At 42.5% G+C, this 14,778-nt stretch overlaps 1 protein-coding gene across 1 annotated transcript; it reads right to left on the minus strand.

Moving 5' to 3' along the window:
• Positions 1–1,684: 1,684 nt before the first annotated feature.
• xbp1 (X-box binding protein 1) lies at positions 1,685–10,443 on the minus strand. Its single transcript, XM_080208429.1, has 5 exons — positions 10,071–10,443; positions 9,009–9,105; positions 8,637–8,756; positions 4,494–4,657; positions 1,685–1,997 (listed from the first exon to the last, which is right to left on the minus strand). The coding sequence occupies exons 1-5, from the start codon at positions 10,265–10,267 to the stop codon at positions 1,808–1,810; spliced, it is 768 nt and encodes a 255-aa protein (XP_080064555.1). The 5' UTR covers positions 10,268–10,443; the 3' UTR covers positions 1,685–1,807.
• Between the last annotated feature and the right edge of the window lie 4,335 nt (positions 10,444–14,778).

Below are 14,778 nucleotides of genomic sequence, written 5' to 3' on the forward strand. Positions count from 1 at the left end.
GAGACTGGCTTAACGTATATTCCTCTTGGTAGTATGACACTGGTAAGGATCAGTTACAAGCATGGTACAGTTACATGTGCAGCAAGCTGGGCTGCTCCTCTAAATCCTCTCCCATCTGCTGTGGAGAGTTAACATTGAGAACTGGGTATTTATGAACTTCAGTAGAGATCAGATAGCAGTCTGCTGTTTTGTGTTCTCATGCTGTCAAAGGCATTCACTTGTATCTAGACTTCCTCTTGTTTATGTTTGGACTAATGTTGTAATGAGTTTGTGTGGCTATATCCATAGCTGGGTGTCCTTGGATAGGGAGCATGCAGTCTCTCAAGATGCCATTAACACTTCCTTGCCCATTGGGCACTGCAGGGGCTGGGGAGCATTATTGAACCCTTTAACCACATTTTGATTTGATGTTTTACGTTGCCCTCCCACTTTGCTGCAGACAGTTCCCTCCTTTTGGGAGCCACACATTTTAATTTGTCCCTTCGTTAACTTGATTTTACTTGTTTGACCAACAAGAGCAATTGTAATGAGTTCTGGAGCCCAGTAGGTTATGGAACCAGATAAAGCATTAGTGAATTTGCGCTGTATGATAACACCATTAATACCACTGACTCACCAAAAGATTAGTGTAAAATAGATATTAAGCTAACAAATCTATATTTTAACATTGGATGAAAGAATCCTCATGGTTGCCACTCTTCACGTTCATAGTTGTCATCCTCACCCAGTGTCCATTCTTCATTTGGCAGCTCAATAATCTCATACAGAATTTCATTTGGAAACTCCATCTTATCCATAAATTATTCCACATAACACACACCAAGACCACAACTCATTGCACTTTTTTTTTAATTGCACGAATTTAAATATTAAAATTGAGAAGCATCTTACAGTAACATACAGCCCATGGTAAAATCAGACAAGCATTTACATAGTAAATTTTTATTATGGAAAAATAGGCCTAGTATATAGCGTGCATCCATACATATAGAAGCACTATATTTAGGGGAGTGGCTGGTCTGTATACCACAGCATTGTGATATTCCAGTACAATATTGATAAATTAAACAAGGATAACTGTTTCAACTTCTACTCCTGTCATCTCTACGTCCAGGTATACAAAAGAGCAAATGACAACCTAGGGTACAAGCTCATGTATCAATCAATTTCCAATGATATAGACCCACTTTGGTACAGAACCTCCAGTTCTGCTGTGGGACAAAATGTAGCAAAGACATTGGGGCTGGTACAGCAAAAGCCACAGGCACAAGGACTTGCTTTGCAGTTACATTTTAAGCAAGTGTTCAAGTAGCTGAGACTCTGGGACAAACAAGGCAACTTATTTAACATGATCTTGGTTATTGCCAGTAAGTTGCCTTGAATGCACTAGACAGAATCCAGCTTTACTTGAGCCAAGCTTTGGCAGTAGCCATGACCACTTACACTGCAATTAACTGGGGAAAGAGTTCACTCGTGAAAGTGTCCTCCCAGCTGTTATCCAGAGTTAATGGGGAGGACATATCACTGAGGGGAGATGGGGATCCTTCATAATCAGAGTCACTATAGGAATCTATAGGACAGATGGGCTGTTCTTGACTTTGCCTGGATGAAAGAATGTTTGTAAGTCCCAGTTCAGTGATGAACTCGTCTTCTAAGGGTTCCTGTTTGAGTTCCACTTGTAGAGGGGCTTTGGCCATTCCTTCGTCTGCGGCACTGAAAGATGCTTGCTCAACTTTGATGGCAGTTTCGCTGCTCTGTACTAGGCTGGCCTCAGCAAGAGGCTTGTGGTAGAAGTGGTCAAAATGGATCAGTTCATTAATGGCTTCCAGCTTTGCTGATGGGGCCCCCAGAGGAGCAGGGTGGGAGGCTGGTAGGGAACCACTGTCTTCGCTGTAGGCGCAATCCTCCAGGTTAGCAAAGGACCGAGACTCTTCCTCGCTGAATCGGAGCAAGGCTTCTGGGTCGAAGTAGTCCAGAAAGCCCAGGAAGAGATCAGACTGAGGGTGGGAGAGGCAAGAGAAACAAATAGTTAGATGTTTCCACAGCACTGACAGGTCAGGTATTAAGTGATGTAGAAAACTCAAATCAAAGTGCGCAACTGAGAGAATCAGAACAGTATCAATTGGGGCAATTTGGTCACATAATGGTTTTAGGGCAACCAAGATGGATAAGAGCCTCTGAAAGAATCACCTCAAAATAGGAGAAAAGACAGAGCCCATGAACCATGTTTAGGCAGTAGGTTTCAGATCACCCACTGGAAAATGTCTTGCTGTCAGTATAATCATTTGCACATCAAGTCTCTACTATTCATGATACTGATTGCTGTACAGGAGATTGATGGTATGTGTTTCAGTGCAGTATGGACCCTGGTTATAGTTCATGGGAAAAAGAATTAAAAACAAAACAAAGCAATGTGTTTTATACTGATTTAGGAGATGACACAACATGTTTTATACTGGTTTAGAAGACAGTGCATCAATTAAGGGAGGTATCATCGCTAGACTATTAATCCAGAAACTCAGCAATATTCTGTGGATCTGGGTTCGAACCCAGCCATGGCAGATGGTGGAATTTGAATTCAATAAAGAATATTTGGAATTAAGAATCTACTGATGACCACGAAACCATCATCAATTGTCGGAAAAACCCATATGGATCACTAATATCCTTTAGGAAAGGAAATCTGCTGTCCTTATCTAGTCTGGCCTATGTGGACTCCAGAGCCACAGCAATGTAGTTGACTCTCATCTGCCCTCTGAAGGGCAACTAAGGATGGGCAATAAAAGCTGGCCAGACAGTGATGCCCATGTCCCACAAATGAATAAAAAACACTAGCTTTGAGATTTTTGCATTCCAGGATACAATCCACACCACTCTTTTCAGGACATAGATTTAAACTTCAGATAGGATTTTCTGAATTTATGTTAACAACGTAACTGTAATATTGATTGGGAAAAAAGTAAATTTGTTCAGTCCAAGCACATGCTCAGCCAACTTTTAACTCCTATCTTTAAATACACACCCTGTACTAAAGTTAATACAGTTAAAAAGTTGCAAAACTTTGAAGAGAAATGAAAGTCAAAATGACTTTCTAATTTATATCAGTTGGGTTTGACACATTTTGCCATGGAGGGATCTAGATGCAGCTCAGAAATGTGCCACGATTTCCAGGCTGGCAAGGGCTTCCTCGCTGGAGAGGAACTGGAAAGCCTCAAATCAAGTTTCCATCAAATATGGGTAGGGCAAGTGTTCTGACTGGGGCAAAACATCCAGGAATGCCTTTAGTCTGATCTGCCCCAGAGCAGGAACTACTATACTGTATCTGAAATCTAAGAAGGCAGTGAAAATTCCGGTGCATGAGAGTGAAGGTAGGTTACTTACCCAAGAAAAGGAGCCATGAAAAAAAGTCAGTACAGAATGAGTATTGATGGAAAAAGTACATGCTATCTATCAGCAAAGAAAAATTCTGAATTGGGCTCTAATTCCATTGTGGGGTGCGAGATATGAAAGAATTAGCAGACTGCTTTGAGATTTGTGCATTGGAGGCAAAATGCAATAGCCTTTCAGCAGACTTTTCCCTTCCGTGGCTCATCCCCAGTCACTCAACTCCCACCAAAATACCCTGTGCAAGTCACCATCTTTGAAAAGCCATGGCAAGACCTCAGCCATTCAAATAAATGTTCAGTCACTGCTCCCAACTCACCCACAATAATTCAGGACTTGTTTTCTTTTCTGACCTTAATAAAACCATTTGGAAATGCGCATTTAAAAAGCAAAAAAACGATTGAAACTGCCTTGCAATTTACCAGTACCCTACTTTATGAATGAATTACTTGTTCCATGAGCAGGGATGTTTGTCATGGGTGGTAGTGGTATTTGGTTTCTGGTCAGTGTTTGCCTTTTAATTTCTTCATTTATGGGACGTTGGCGTCACTGACTGGCCAGCATTTATTGCCCAACCCTTGTTGCTCCTCTGACAGTCAACTACATTGCTGTGGCTCTGGACTCACACGTATGCCAAACTTCCTTCCCTAAAGGACACTGGTGAACCAGATGGGTTTTTTCAACAATGGGTTCCATGATCATCCATAGATTCCTAATTCTAGATTTTTTTTTTTGATTTCAAATTCCACCATCTACCGTGGTGGGATTTGAACCCGGTGCCCAGAATATTAGCTGAGTTTCTGGATTAATGGTCTAGTGATAATACCACAAGGCCAATGTCTTGGACATAGCTGTCAGAAGGCAATGCTAGGCATGGCAAGAGCTGTTCACTTCATTATTGTATCTCAACAATGCTAAGTGATAAAGGAGTGGCTATTTTCCTTGGAAAAGTCCAGCAAAAAGATGACCCATCACACTGGCAAGACCAAAATTACTGACAAAAGTATAAGTATTTGATGGAATTGCTAGACATGCTACTTTTGAGCTTTATGGTGGATGCTTTCACCCATCCCTGCTCTGGCACCCATCTGGGCCAACTGCAGGCTTACCTCAGAGTCTGAAGAGTTATTGCTGTCAGTATCCACGTGGAAGCTGCCAGGCTGGCAGTTATCTGGGCCTGCACCTGCTGCAGAGGCACACGTAGTCTGAGTGCTGCGGACTCAGCTGACCCAGCTGCCAGGCTGATTTCATCCACTCTGGCCTGGAGAAGTATCTGCACGGCAAACAGAACAAAAAGATGCAACTGGTCAGCACTGAGCTTCCATGAGCACTTATTAACACAGTCCTGTAGCACGGTTAACATGGGCTGGATTACACTGGCAGGTTTCAATGGTGTGGTGTGCAAAGAGATGGAAACTCCAGCAAGCGAAGGCCATTCAGCCCACAAGCCTGCTCTACCATTAACACTGCTTGCAGCATCACTTCGCAATCCTCATGTCTACTGTGCAGTAAAATGCCACCCCATTAGTCCACAGTCATGTGAGCAAAAAAAAACTTTCCAAACAAAAGAGAGAGAGTAGGTAACAAAATCTTGGGCAAAAGAGACATGTCTTAAGGAATATCTTCAAGGAAGAGGAAGGCAGTAGGGTGGGAAGGTGGTGGTCAGAGCAAGTGCCCCAAGCAAATGCTTTGCTGCCTGAGGAGGAGAGGGAATGAAAACTGGAGATGTAGAAGAGGGATGTCAACACTCAACTATAAAACAACTGGTTTGGAATTGGGTACTGAGCAGTTATTTGGATATTGAGTTCTTTCTCCCCACTGAGATAGTGTTTTTATAACAGAGCACCAGACAATATTCATTAAGCTAGCACAAAACTGTCATGGCCACACTTCTGAGCATAAACTCACTGCATCATGAACTAGGCTTCGATAATTCACACTGGTATCCGCTGTCAAACTCGTTTACAGCAAACGTCCTCAAAACACAATATTGCTACCAGGTCAGAAAATTACACCTATCCAAAGTTTAGGCCCTAGTGCAACACTGCAGTTAGGATAGTTACAGATAAGATTAAAGTAGTGTTAAGTGCATTCTTAGTTTCAGTACTTGGTTCCCATCATTATCAAAGAGTATGTAATGATTGCTGAGATGGAGGGGCACATAACAACCAAAAGACCATTCAATATGGTCAAGAAATGTTGCAGTACCTCAAAATTTCATGACTTTTCTGCAGGTATGGATCTCAATGTCCTTCCATGCATGCAATACCACCCGAAGTAGGCAAAGCAAAGTCTTTTACCCTCCATTTAAGGGGAGATGTCCAATTTTGAAGAATTTATGACTAAATCTATTGACATTTATTTGTCTAAGCACCTAATACCTCAATGGGATCAAACTAGAGCCTTCTCAGAACAAATATCCTTTCATTTCTAAGGGTTATGTAAATGAGCACACCAAGGGGGAACATGATTCGGAAAAATGGATTTCATCATTCTTGCATGCCAGATATGATCTCCCCTCATTCTGCTAAATTCTAAGAAGTAGAAATGTAATCTATTCAATCTATCCTCAAGTCAACCCTGTCGTCCAAAAAAAAGAGTCCAATCAACCCTGTTGCATTCTCAGGGCAAGTATATCTTTCTTAAACAAGGAGATGAAAACTCTACAGGTGAAGTCTTACCAAAGTCCTATACAATACAGAAAGACTTCTTTGCTCTTGCGTTCCAATCCCCCCCCCCTCTAATGGAAGTAATTTGCCTTTCTAATTCCTTGCTGTACCTGCAATGTTAGGCTCATGAGGATAGCTAGATCCCTCAGAATACTAAGACTAACATTTAGAAAATATTCTGATTTTGTATTTTTGCTGTGACACTTCACATTTCTCCCTTAACCCATCTTTATCCCTTTTCACCTCGGTCTTTTAGGTCAAACCAAATAGATAAACTCAAATTAAATTAGGACAAAGTAAAAGGGGCAGCTCCCCAAAAGGAAGGGGAACAGCCCGAACAAAAACAGAAGAACAAAGGAAACTTAAGACACATCAAATCAAAATGTGATTGTCAGGGTCTATAATGCACCCCAGCCCCTGCGGTGCCCAGCAGGCATGGAAGGCATCAACTGCGCCCATGGACACTGCATGCTCCCTCTCCAGGGACAGCTGGCTGCCAACGTAGCCGCAGTACAGGGGATCCCTTTTCACCTTCCTCAACCTGCTTCCCCACCTCACTGTATTATCAGCAAACAATGGTCTCCTCGTGCAAATTACTGATTTGTAGTTTGCAAATAGTTGAGGCCCCCACCCAAGGAGCATGGTGGCAAGGGCTGGCACCATGGCTAGCACTGCTGCCTCACAGCACCAGGGACCCAGGTTCAATTCCCAGTTTGTGCAAACTCCGCACAGACAGTGACCCATTCTCCCTGCGTCTGTGTGGGTTTCTTCCAGGTGCTCCGGTTTCCTCCCATAGTCCGAAAAACATGCTGGTTAGGTGCATTGGCCATGCTAAATTTTCCCTCAGTGTACCTGAACAGGCACTGGAGTGTGGCAGCTAGGGGATTTTCCAGTAACTTCATTGCAGTGTTAATGTAAGCCTATTTGTGACACTAATAAATAAACTTTTAACTTTACTTTTACTGATCTGTAACAGTATCCTACTAGTTACAGACTACCAATTCAAATTGGTTGCTTACTTTTGCTTTTTTTTAGTCCATTAAACAATGCACGTTAACACAAGACTTCCAATCCCAGGGGCCCTTTTGGAAATCCAAACATTACATCCACTGGTCTCATCCCTTCTCCACTTCCTGCAACCCTCAAAATGTTAACTCTGTAACCGCTCCCTTTGTCTATTGTGAAATATGTGCGCGGTTACCACATCAACAAGATTAGGAGTTGAGGGGACAGAAGAGATAAAATGTATTTTTCCAGGAGTGTAAGCACTGGGTAGATAAGAGTATAGAGGACTTGCTGTTACACCATCCAGACTCCAAGCCCATCTGTGTAGACTCAGACTCCTGGGGAATGGCAGGGGGGGTGGGGGAGTGTCACCAGCTGGAGTTCACTGGTAAAAATGAAAATTGGATGGGGAAAGGGCAAGGGCAGCATGGTGGCACAGTGGTTAGCACTGCTGCCTCTCCGTGCCAGGTACTCGGGTTAGATTCCTGGCTTGGGTGACTGTGTGTGGAATCTGCACCTTCTCCCCATGTCTGCGTGGGTTTCCTCCCACAGTCTGAAAGATGTGCTGGTTAGGTGCATTGACTTGAACAGGTGCCAAATGTGGCGACTAGGGGAATTTTGTACCAACTTCATTACAGTGTTAATGTAAGCCTTTCTTGCGACATTAAATAAACTTTACAAAAACAGCAGGGGCAGGTAGAAGTTTTAAAGTTAATTTATTAGTATCACAAGTTGGCTTATATAAACACTGCAATGAAATCACACAGTGACACCTGTTCAGGTGCACTGAGGGAGAATTTAGCATAGCTGATGCACCTAACCAGCACATCTTTTGGATTCTGGGAGGAAACCCACACAGACATGGGGAGAACATGCAGACTCCACACAAACAGTGACCCAAGCTGGAAATTGAACTCAGATCCCTAGCGCTGTGGGACAGCAGCGCTAACCACTATGCTACCACGCTGTAATGGGAGATGAATTTAATAAAATGAGTCACACTTATTGGACCTGGACTATGCCAAATTCCGATTCAAAGACTGGTTAAGTTACTAAAATCCTCAATGTGCTACAATGGTTCAGCTTATATTTTTTTAAGAGGAGCGGTCATCAGCACTTTAATCAGTCTAACCCTGCAATGTTTGCCCTGGCTCTAAGAAACCAAAAAATGAATAAATCGATTTAAGTGTTAATGCAAATAGTTAGCTGGCAGGAGGCCAAGGGGGATGCAATAAAATAAAAAGGACAATTTCAGAGCCTCCCGGATATGCAAATTTATGTCTCCTGGTTACCACAGCTGGTCCACCAGATCCACATTCTGTGGCTTTTGCTACCAAATAAACCTGTGGGGCTTTAACCTGGTGTTGAGAGACTTCTTACTGTGTAGATCCACATTCCACCAGCTCCCATGGCTAAAAACCATCCAGCCTCTCCCAGAAGCAACACTGCAAGCTCTCTTGTTCCGGCCTGGATCAAAGCACTTTTTTAAAAAAAAAAATCCCTAAAGGCTTTCATACTTGTGCAATCCTGTGAGTCACAGGAATAAGATTCAGTCCCTCCCTCTCACACACGCATTACCTTCTCTTTCTCGGTATCCAAAATTTCCATGCCTAGTCTCTGTCTGAGCTCCCGGTTCTCAGACAGAAGGCTGTGTGTCTTCTCATGTAGGAGTCGGTTTTCGATCTGTAGTTTCTGATTCTATGGGAAAAGGAGGTGGGGGGGGGGGGGAAAAGAGAGAAGAGAAACCTTCAATATTGTGGATCCACAAAATTCCCTGTCCTGCTACAGAATAATATTTTAACCTTCAAACCCTGCTGGGGAATAAATTAAGTCTTTCTATTTGAGAGGGGAAAACCCAGTCAGTGTGTTTTTCGTTCTGATTTGCTGTTACAGTTGGAGCTACACAACTCAGCCTTATTCTTTTTAAAAGGATGCCAGTGCCCTCCTCACCTCCGATTCCATCTCCAACACTTGCTCTTCCAGCTCTGACATGCGAGCTTTTTTTCTGTCTCGGGCTGTTTGTGCTGCCACTCTGTTCTTCAGCTTCCTTCAGACAGAAACCAAAATTATTGCTTCAAATCAGTACTAGATTCTGCTTAAAAATCAGAGATACTGTAAATAAATCGCTTCATCCTTAAATCGGCACTGGATTTGGGTTTAAATTACAGACAAAGAGAATGTGTATATATACACTTCAGACATAAGTTATTGAATCATTCTAAATCCTTCACAGCACTTGATCTGTTTAAGTAGACGTAGAGATTGTGTGTAATACACATATTAGTGAGTGAGAAATTACTGCTTCATTGTAAATCCTTCAAACACACAACTTGGTCAAAGTTACACAGAGATAGGATATACACACATTAGAGAGAAATTGCTTCATTGTAAACCCTTGATTTTAGTTCAAATCACAGATATAGATAGATTATAGTATAAAAATATACAGAAAGAAATTAGTTTCTTCTAAATTCTTCAATCAGGCTTCGATTTTAAAATTACTCAGATCATGTGTATATTTATATAGTGAGATTATTTTACATCATTTAATTAGAGCTTGATTTTAGTTAAAATTACAAGGATAGATAAGGAGAATGTATGAACATATAGTAAGAAAAATTATGGTTTCAATCCTTCAAACAGAGCTTGATTTTGGTTAATAGGTAGAGAGAGAGAGAGAAAGTGTATATTTAGTATGCGAGTCAAAAGGTCGGCTATGTGTTGCGCAAGTGTAGCTGAGTTGCCACGCAGGCAGAAATGTATCAGACATGGAAAGCCGAATGATACACAATAATAACAGCAGTCATCGCCACACAATCGCTGTTTCAGCACGCAGAATCTGGATACACTCCGCGAACTCAATGGGGAAATGCGCTCAGAATCCGCTGTCAGCCCCCCTTCAATCCCACTTTAATTTTTTTTAAAAATCGCAGTGACTTGCGGACAAAGGGACACATACAAATTCTCTCTCTCTCTCTCCCCCCCAACCCCCCCAGTTCCAGCCTGCCCTACCTCCGCAGTGCCTTCTCCTCGGGGCTGAGGTGGGTGAGCCGCTGCCTTTTCCGGTGTCCGTGGCCCGCTGCCGCCGAGGACGAGTCGCTCTGGGACGGGTACACCACCGAGATGTGACGGCTGACCTCCAGCCCGCTCTGCTTCCCTCCCGGGATCAGCAGCACTTTGGCCGAGCCCGCAGTGTTCATCGCCACCATCCTTTCTCCCTCTCTCGCCCTGACAATGTATGAAGTGGGGGGGGGGGGGGGGGGGGAATCAATGATACTTTTACTTTTTGTTAGTTTCCTCCTGATACTGGGTGGGTGATTGCAATGAGCCACATAAAGGCTCCCTCCCCACCCTCTCGGTCTGTCTCTGACACTCCGTCTGTTGCGATACTGCACCCATGGGTTAATTTCAACTATCGTGTTTCAATACCATTGGCTGCACAGTCTATGCATCACCAAAAACCTATTCTCCTATTGGACTAACTGATGAAAGTAATATCTCAGATGGCGACAGTCCTTGTTTATTAAGTTGCTACAATCTTTACGTTTATATATATCATCACACCCCTAATATGCCTCTCTGTAAACATAATAAACTATAGCATCACTCACAGATACATAGCATCTATCTTTAATATATATAAACACAACCTACATATAAGGATATGTAAGGTTTATACAATGCACACTTAACTAAGAATATTTCCATGTATATGTATTTAATTGGATGACTAATAATTATGTATGTATTTATCTGTCTAATTGTTTATTAGGGCGGCACGGTGGCACAGCGGTTAGCGCTGCTGCCTCACAGCGCCCAGGTTTGATTCCCAGCTTGGGTCGCTGTCTGTGTGGAGTCTGCATGTTCTCCTCACATCTGCGTGGGTTTCCTCCGGGTGCTCCAGTTTCCTCCCACAGTCCGAAAGACATGCTGTTTAAGTGCATTGGTCATGCTAAATTCTCCCTTAACGTACTCGGACAGGCGCCGGAGTGTGACGACTCGGGGATTTTCATAGTAACTTCATTGTGGGTGTTAATGTAAGCCTATTTGTGACACTAATAAATAAACAAATGTTGATAATAATGTATAGGTGTGTTGCTGCCTATAATGATAATTCTGTATATTTTTTGTGCATATATTTTATATTTGATTTGATTTATTATTGTCACATGTATTGGTATACAGTGAAATGTATTGTTTCTATACTGACAAAATGTACCCTTCACAGAATACATAGGGGAGAAGGAAAGGAGAAAGTGCAGAATATAGTGTTAGCTAAAGTGCAGAGAAATAACTGCTGGAACTTTCCTCGTTCATGTCAGACTGATGCAATCGTATGTAAGCGAGGTACTTCCTCCCCACTCTCCAACTTCCAGTTAAAGAAAGGCTCTGGTGTTTCCTTGATAACTGGGGTTGTTGCATCATTTGCAATCAATGGACATTTCATTTTAAGAGCTGTAAGCCTGAATGGATAAAGCAGATGAGGCTATGCAACTTAAAGAAATTCTCTGCACTGTTTTTCTCCATTCAACATCGGTGCTGACTTTATATCTGACACAAAAATAACTCAGTCAATCCAGTTGTAACGAGCGAGTTTACGGCACAGAAAGACCTTTAGTGTGTTTTCAAAGCCTCAGCTCTAGCAGGGACAGGGCCAGTTACACAATAGGGCACTGAGTGAGAGTATTCCATATGGAATCCTACTTGCTCTAATTTACTTCAAAAATGTCAAATTAATTGCAAGAACCAAGTTAGGAATATTCCTCTGAAAAATGGTTGAGTTTTTATGTTGCAATATTACATATCCTATGTGGGATAAGAAATCCTACAAAGCTCCTCTTAAGCAGCTGTCAGTCCTAATGCAACACCAGTCATTACAATGGCGTGGTGTGGGCAGCTTGGTGTTACAGATCTAAACTTGTACCATTCTTCGGTTGATGGGGGTCTTTTTTGAATGGATTGATTGAGGGATGGTGGACGAATCCAAGTGTTATAGAATCATAGAATCCCTCCAGCGCAGAAGGAGGCCATTTGGCCCATCGAGCCTGCACTTTCAACAAGCCCACCCGAGCCCCATCCCCGTAACCCCTCATATTTATCCTGCTAATCCCCCTGACAATATTGGCTATGCTAAATTGCCCTATCAACCAAAGGTTAGGTTAGAAAAGTGTCACCAATAAAAATCAGCACAAAATGAGATTGTAATACAATAAATGTTAAAATAAACAGGAAGACCCAAAACAGCCAAATTTAAGTGGCAATACAGTATTACTGCCAGAGCCCCAGATACATAGCATCAGAGAATCATAGAAGCCATACAATGCAGAAGGAGACTATTTGGTCCATTGAGTCTGCGCCAATCACAATCCTACTCAGGCCCTATTCCCATAACCTCACATATTTAATCTGCTAATCCCCTGACACTAGGGTCAATTTAGTATGGCCAATCAACCTAACCCATACAACTTTGGGAGGAAACCGGAGCACCCAGTGGAAACCCCCACAGATACAGGGAGAACATGCAAACTCCACTTAGACAGTGACCCTAGGCTGGAATTGAACCTGGGTCCCTGGTACTGTGAGGCAGTAGTGCTAGCCATTCTGCCACCATGTCGTCCTATTTCTGAGAGATGCTTTAATCTCCAGTGGTTGTGCAAGGCCTCCCATTGTTAAGGCCACTTGAGCACATGGAGAATTACATAGATGAGTGGCAGGCAGCCAGAGCAAATAAGAACATAAGAAATAGGAGCAGGAGTAGGCCATCCAGCCCTTCGAGCCTGCCCCGCCATTCAATAAGATCATGGCTGATCTGTCGCTGCTCAGTTCCACTTTCCCGCCCTCTCCCCATAACCCTTAATCCCCTCTCTTATCAAAAACCCATCAACCCGCGTCTTAAAAATATTTAGCGAGGCAGCCTCCACCACTTCAACGGGCAGAGAATTCCAGAGATTCACCACCCTTTGAGTGAAGAAGTTCCTCCTCAACTCTGTTCTAATGGTACCTAATGGTACCTATTACCTAATGGTACTATTGCCAGACTTTTAATCTAGAAACTCAGCTAATGTTCTGGGGATCTGGATTAGAATCTATGCAGGAGATGGTGGAATTTGAATTCAATTAAAAATATCTGGAATTAAGAGTCTATTGATGACCATGAAGTGACTGTCAATTGTTGGAAAAACCGATCTGATTCACCAATGCCCTTCAGAGAAGGAACTCTGCCATCCTTACCTGGTCTGGCCTATTTGTGACTTTAGAGCCGCAGCAGTGTGGTTGATTCCCAATCACGCTTTGAAATAGGCTAGGAAGCCATTCAATTCAGGGGCAACTAGGGATGGGCAATAAATGCTGGCCAGCCAGTGGCGACGGTAAAAAGTCTGACAACACCAGGTTTTAGCCCAACCGATTTATTTGTTAGTAAACGCACAAGCTTTCGAGGTTTCCCTCTTCGTCAGTTGGGGGAACAGAGAAAGATCAACATTGTGTCCTAGAATCTCATTTGATCATTGTATTGTGCTCGACGATTTATGTGCAACATTCCAATGCAATGTTTGGTGAACAAACAATGTGTACTTTGTTATCTTGCCCTACTTGCAAATTAGCTGCGGTTAGAGGTCAATATGACTCAGATACGCACTTTCAGGTATTACTGGAATCTTACTTGAGGTTTTTCCAAAGTATAAAGTGTTATCTTTTTTAATTCATAAAATTCCTACAGTGCAGAAAGAGACCATTCAGCCCATCAAATCTGCACAAAGTCTGTGACAGAGCATCTTAACCAAGCCCTCTTCCTGCCCTATCCCCATAACCACACACATTTTCCATGGCTAATTTGTCTAACCTACACATCTTGGGACAGTTTAGCATGGCCAATCCACCTAACCTGTACATCTTCGGACTGTGGGAGGAAACCAGAGTACCTGGAGGAAACCTTCATTGAAAGGGAGAAAACATGCAAATGCCACGCAGACAGTCACTAAAGGCCAGAATTGAACTTGGCCCCTGGTGGTGTGAGGCAGCAATGCTAACCATTCTGCCCCTGTGCCTTCTTACAATAAAGCTTAATACTTCATTTTGCATTAATTTTTGGTGGCAAGAATTATCTCTTATGATGGCCTTTGACCTGGAAACAGCACAGTAAGAAAAATGTTAATTTCTTTAATATGTTTGCGAGATATACAACGCTTTTAAGAATGTTTGATAAGTCACTTCAAGAATTTGTATCAATTGTAAATGAATCAATTGTACCTTTACTGGATAACAAGAAGTACTAACTCATGTGGCCTGACAACCCTTGACCTGGAAGCAGTACTAAAGGCAATGAAGTTCAGATATGTGTTGCAGGGTGGCCTTTAAAAATGCTGCCCTGATCTTTACAAAAAACTAGGTTGCTGGTGGGGTGGGACCAGCCCTTCAAATTTTTGTAACTACTGAGCAAAATGACAGAGAAAGCTACCATTGGGGCCGATGATTTCATTACAGCTTTTCCTACCCGATGCCAAACTCTGCAAAAATGGGGAAGTTCAGCCCTTAGTAGTGATCATTGCCATAGAGGGAGGTGGGGCCTCCTGTTTTAAAAGCCTTACATTACATAGTGCCACCTTTAAAAAGGGGAATAATGTGAAAGTACATGTTTGTGTAAAATGTACCTTTGTTGTCTCAATTATTCAAAGTGGAATTCACCATTTTTTAATTTCAGGTATCATGTGCCAGTTAATTT

This window comes from Carcharhinus amblyrhynchos, chromosome 20 (genome assembly GCF_965287045.1).
Source record: "Carcharhinus amblyrhynchos chromosome 20, sCarAmb.v2.hapA, whole genome shotgun sequence".
Lineage (NCBI taxonomy): Eukaryota > Metazoa > Chordata > Chondrichthyes > Carcharhiniformes > Carcharhinidae > Carcharhinus > Carcharhinus amblyrhynchos.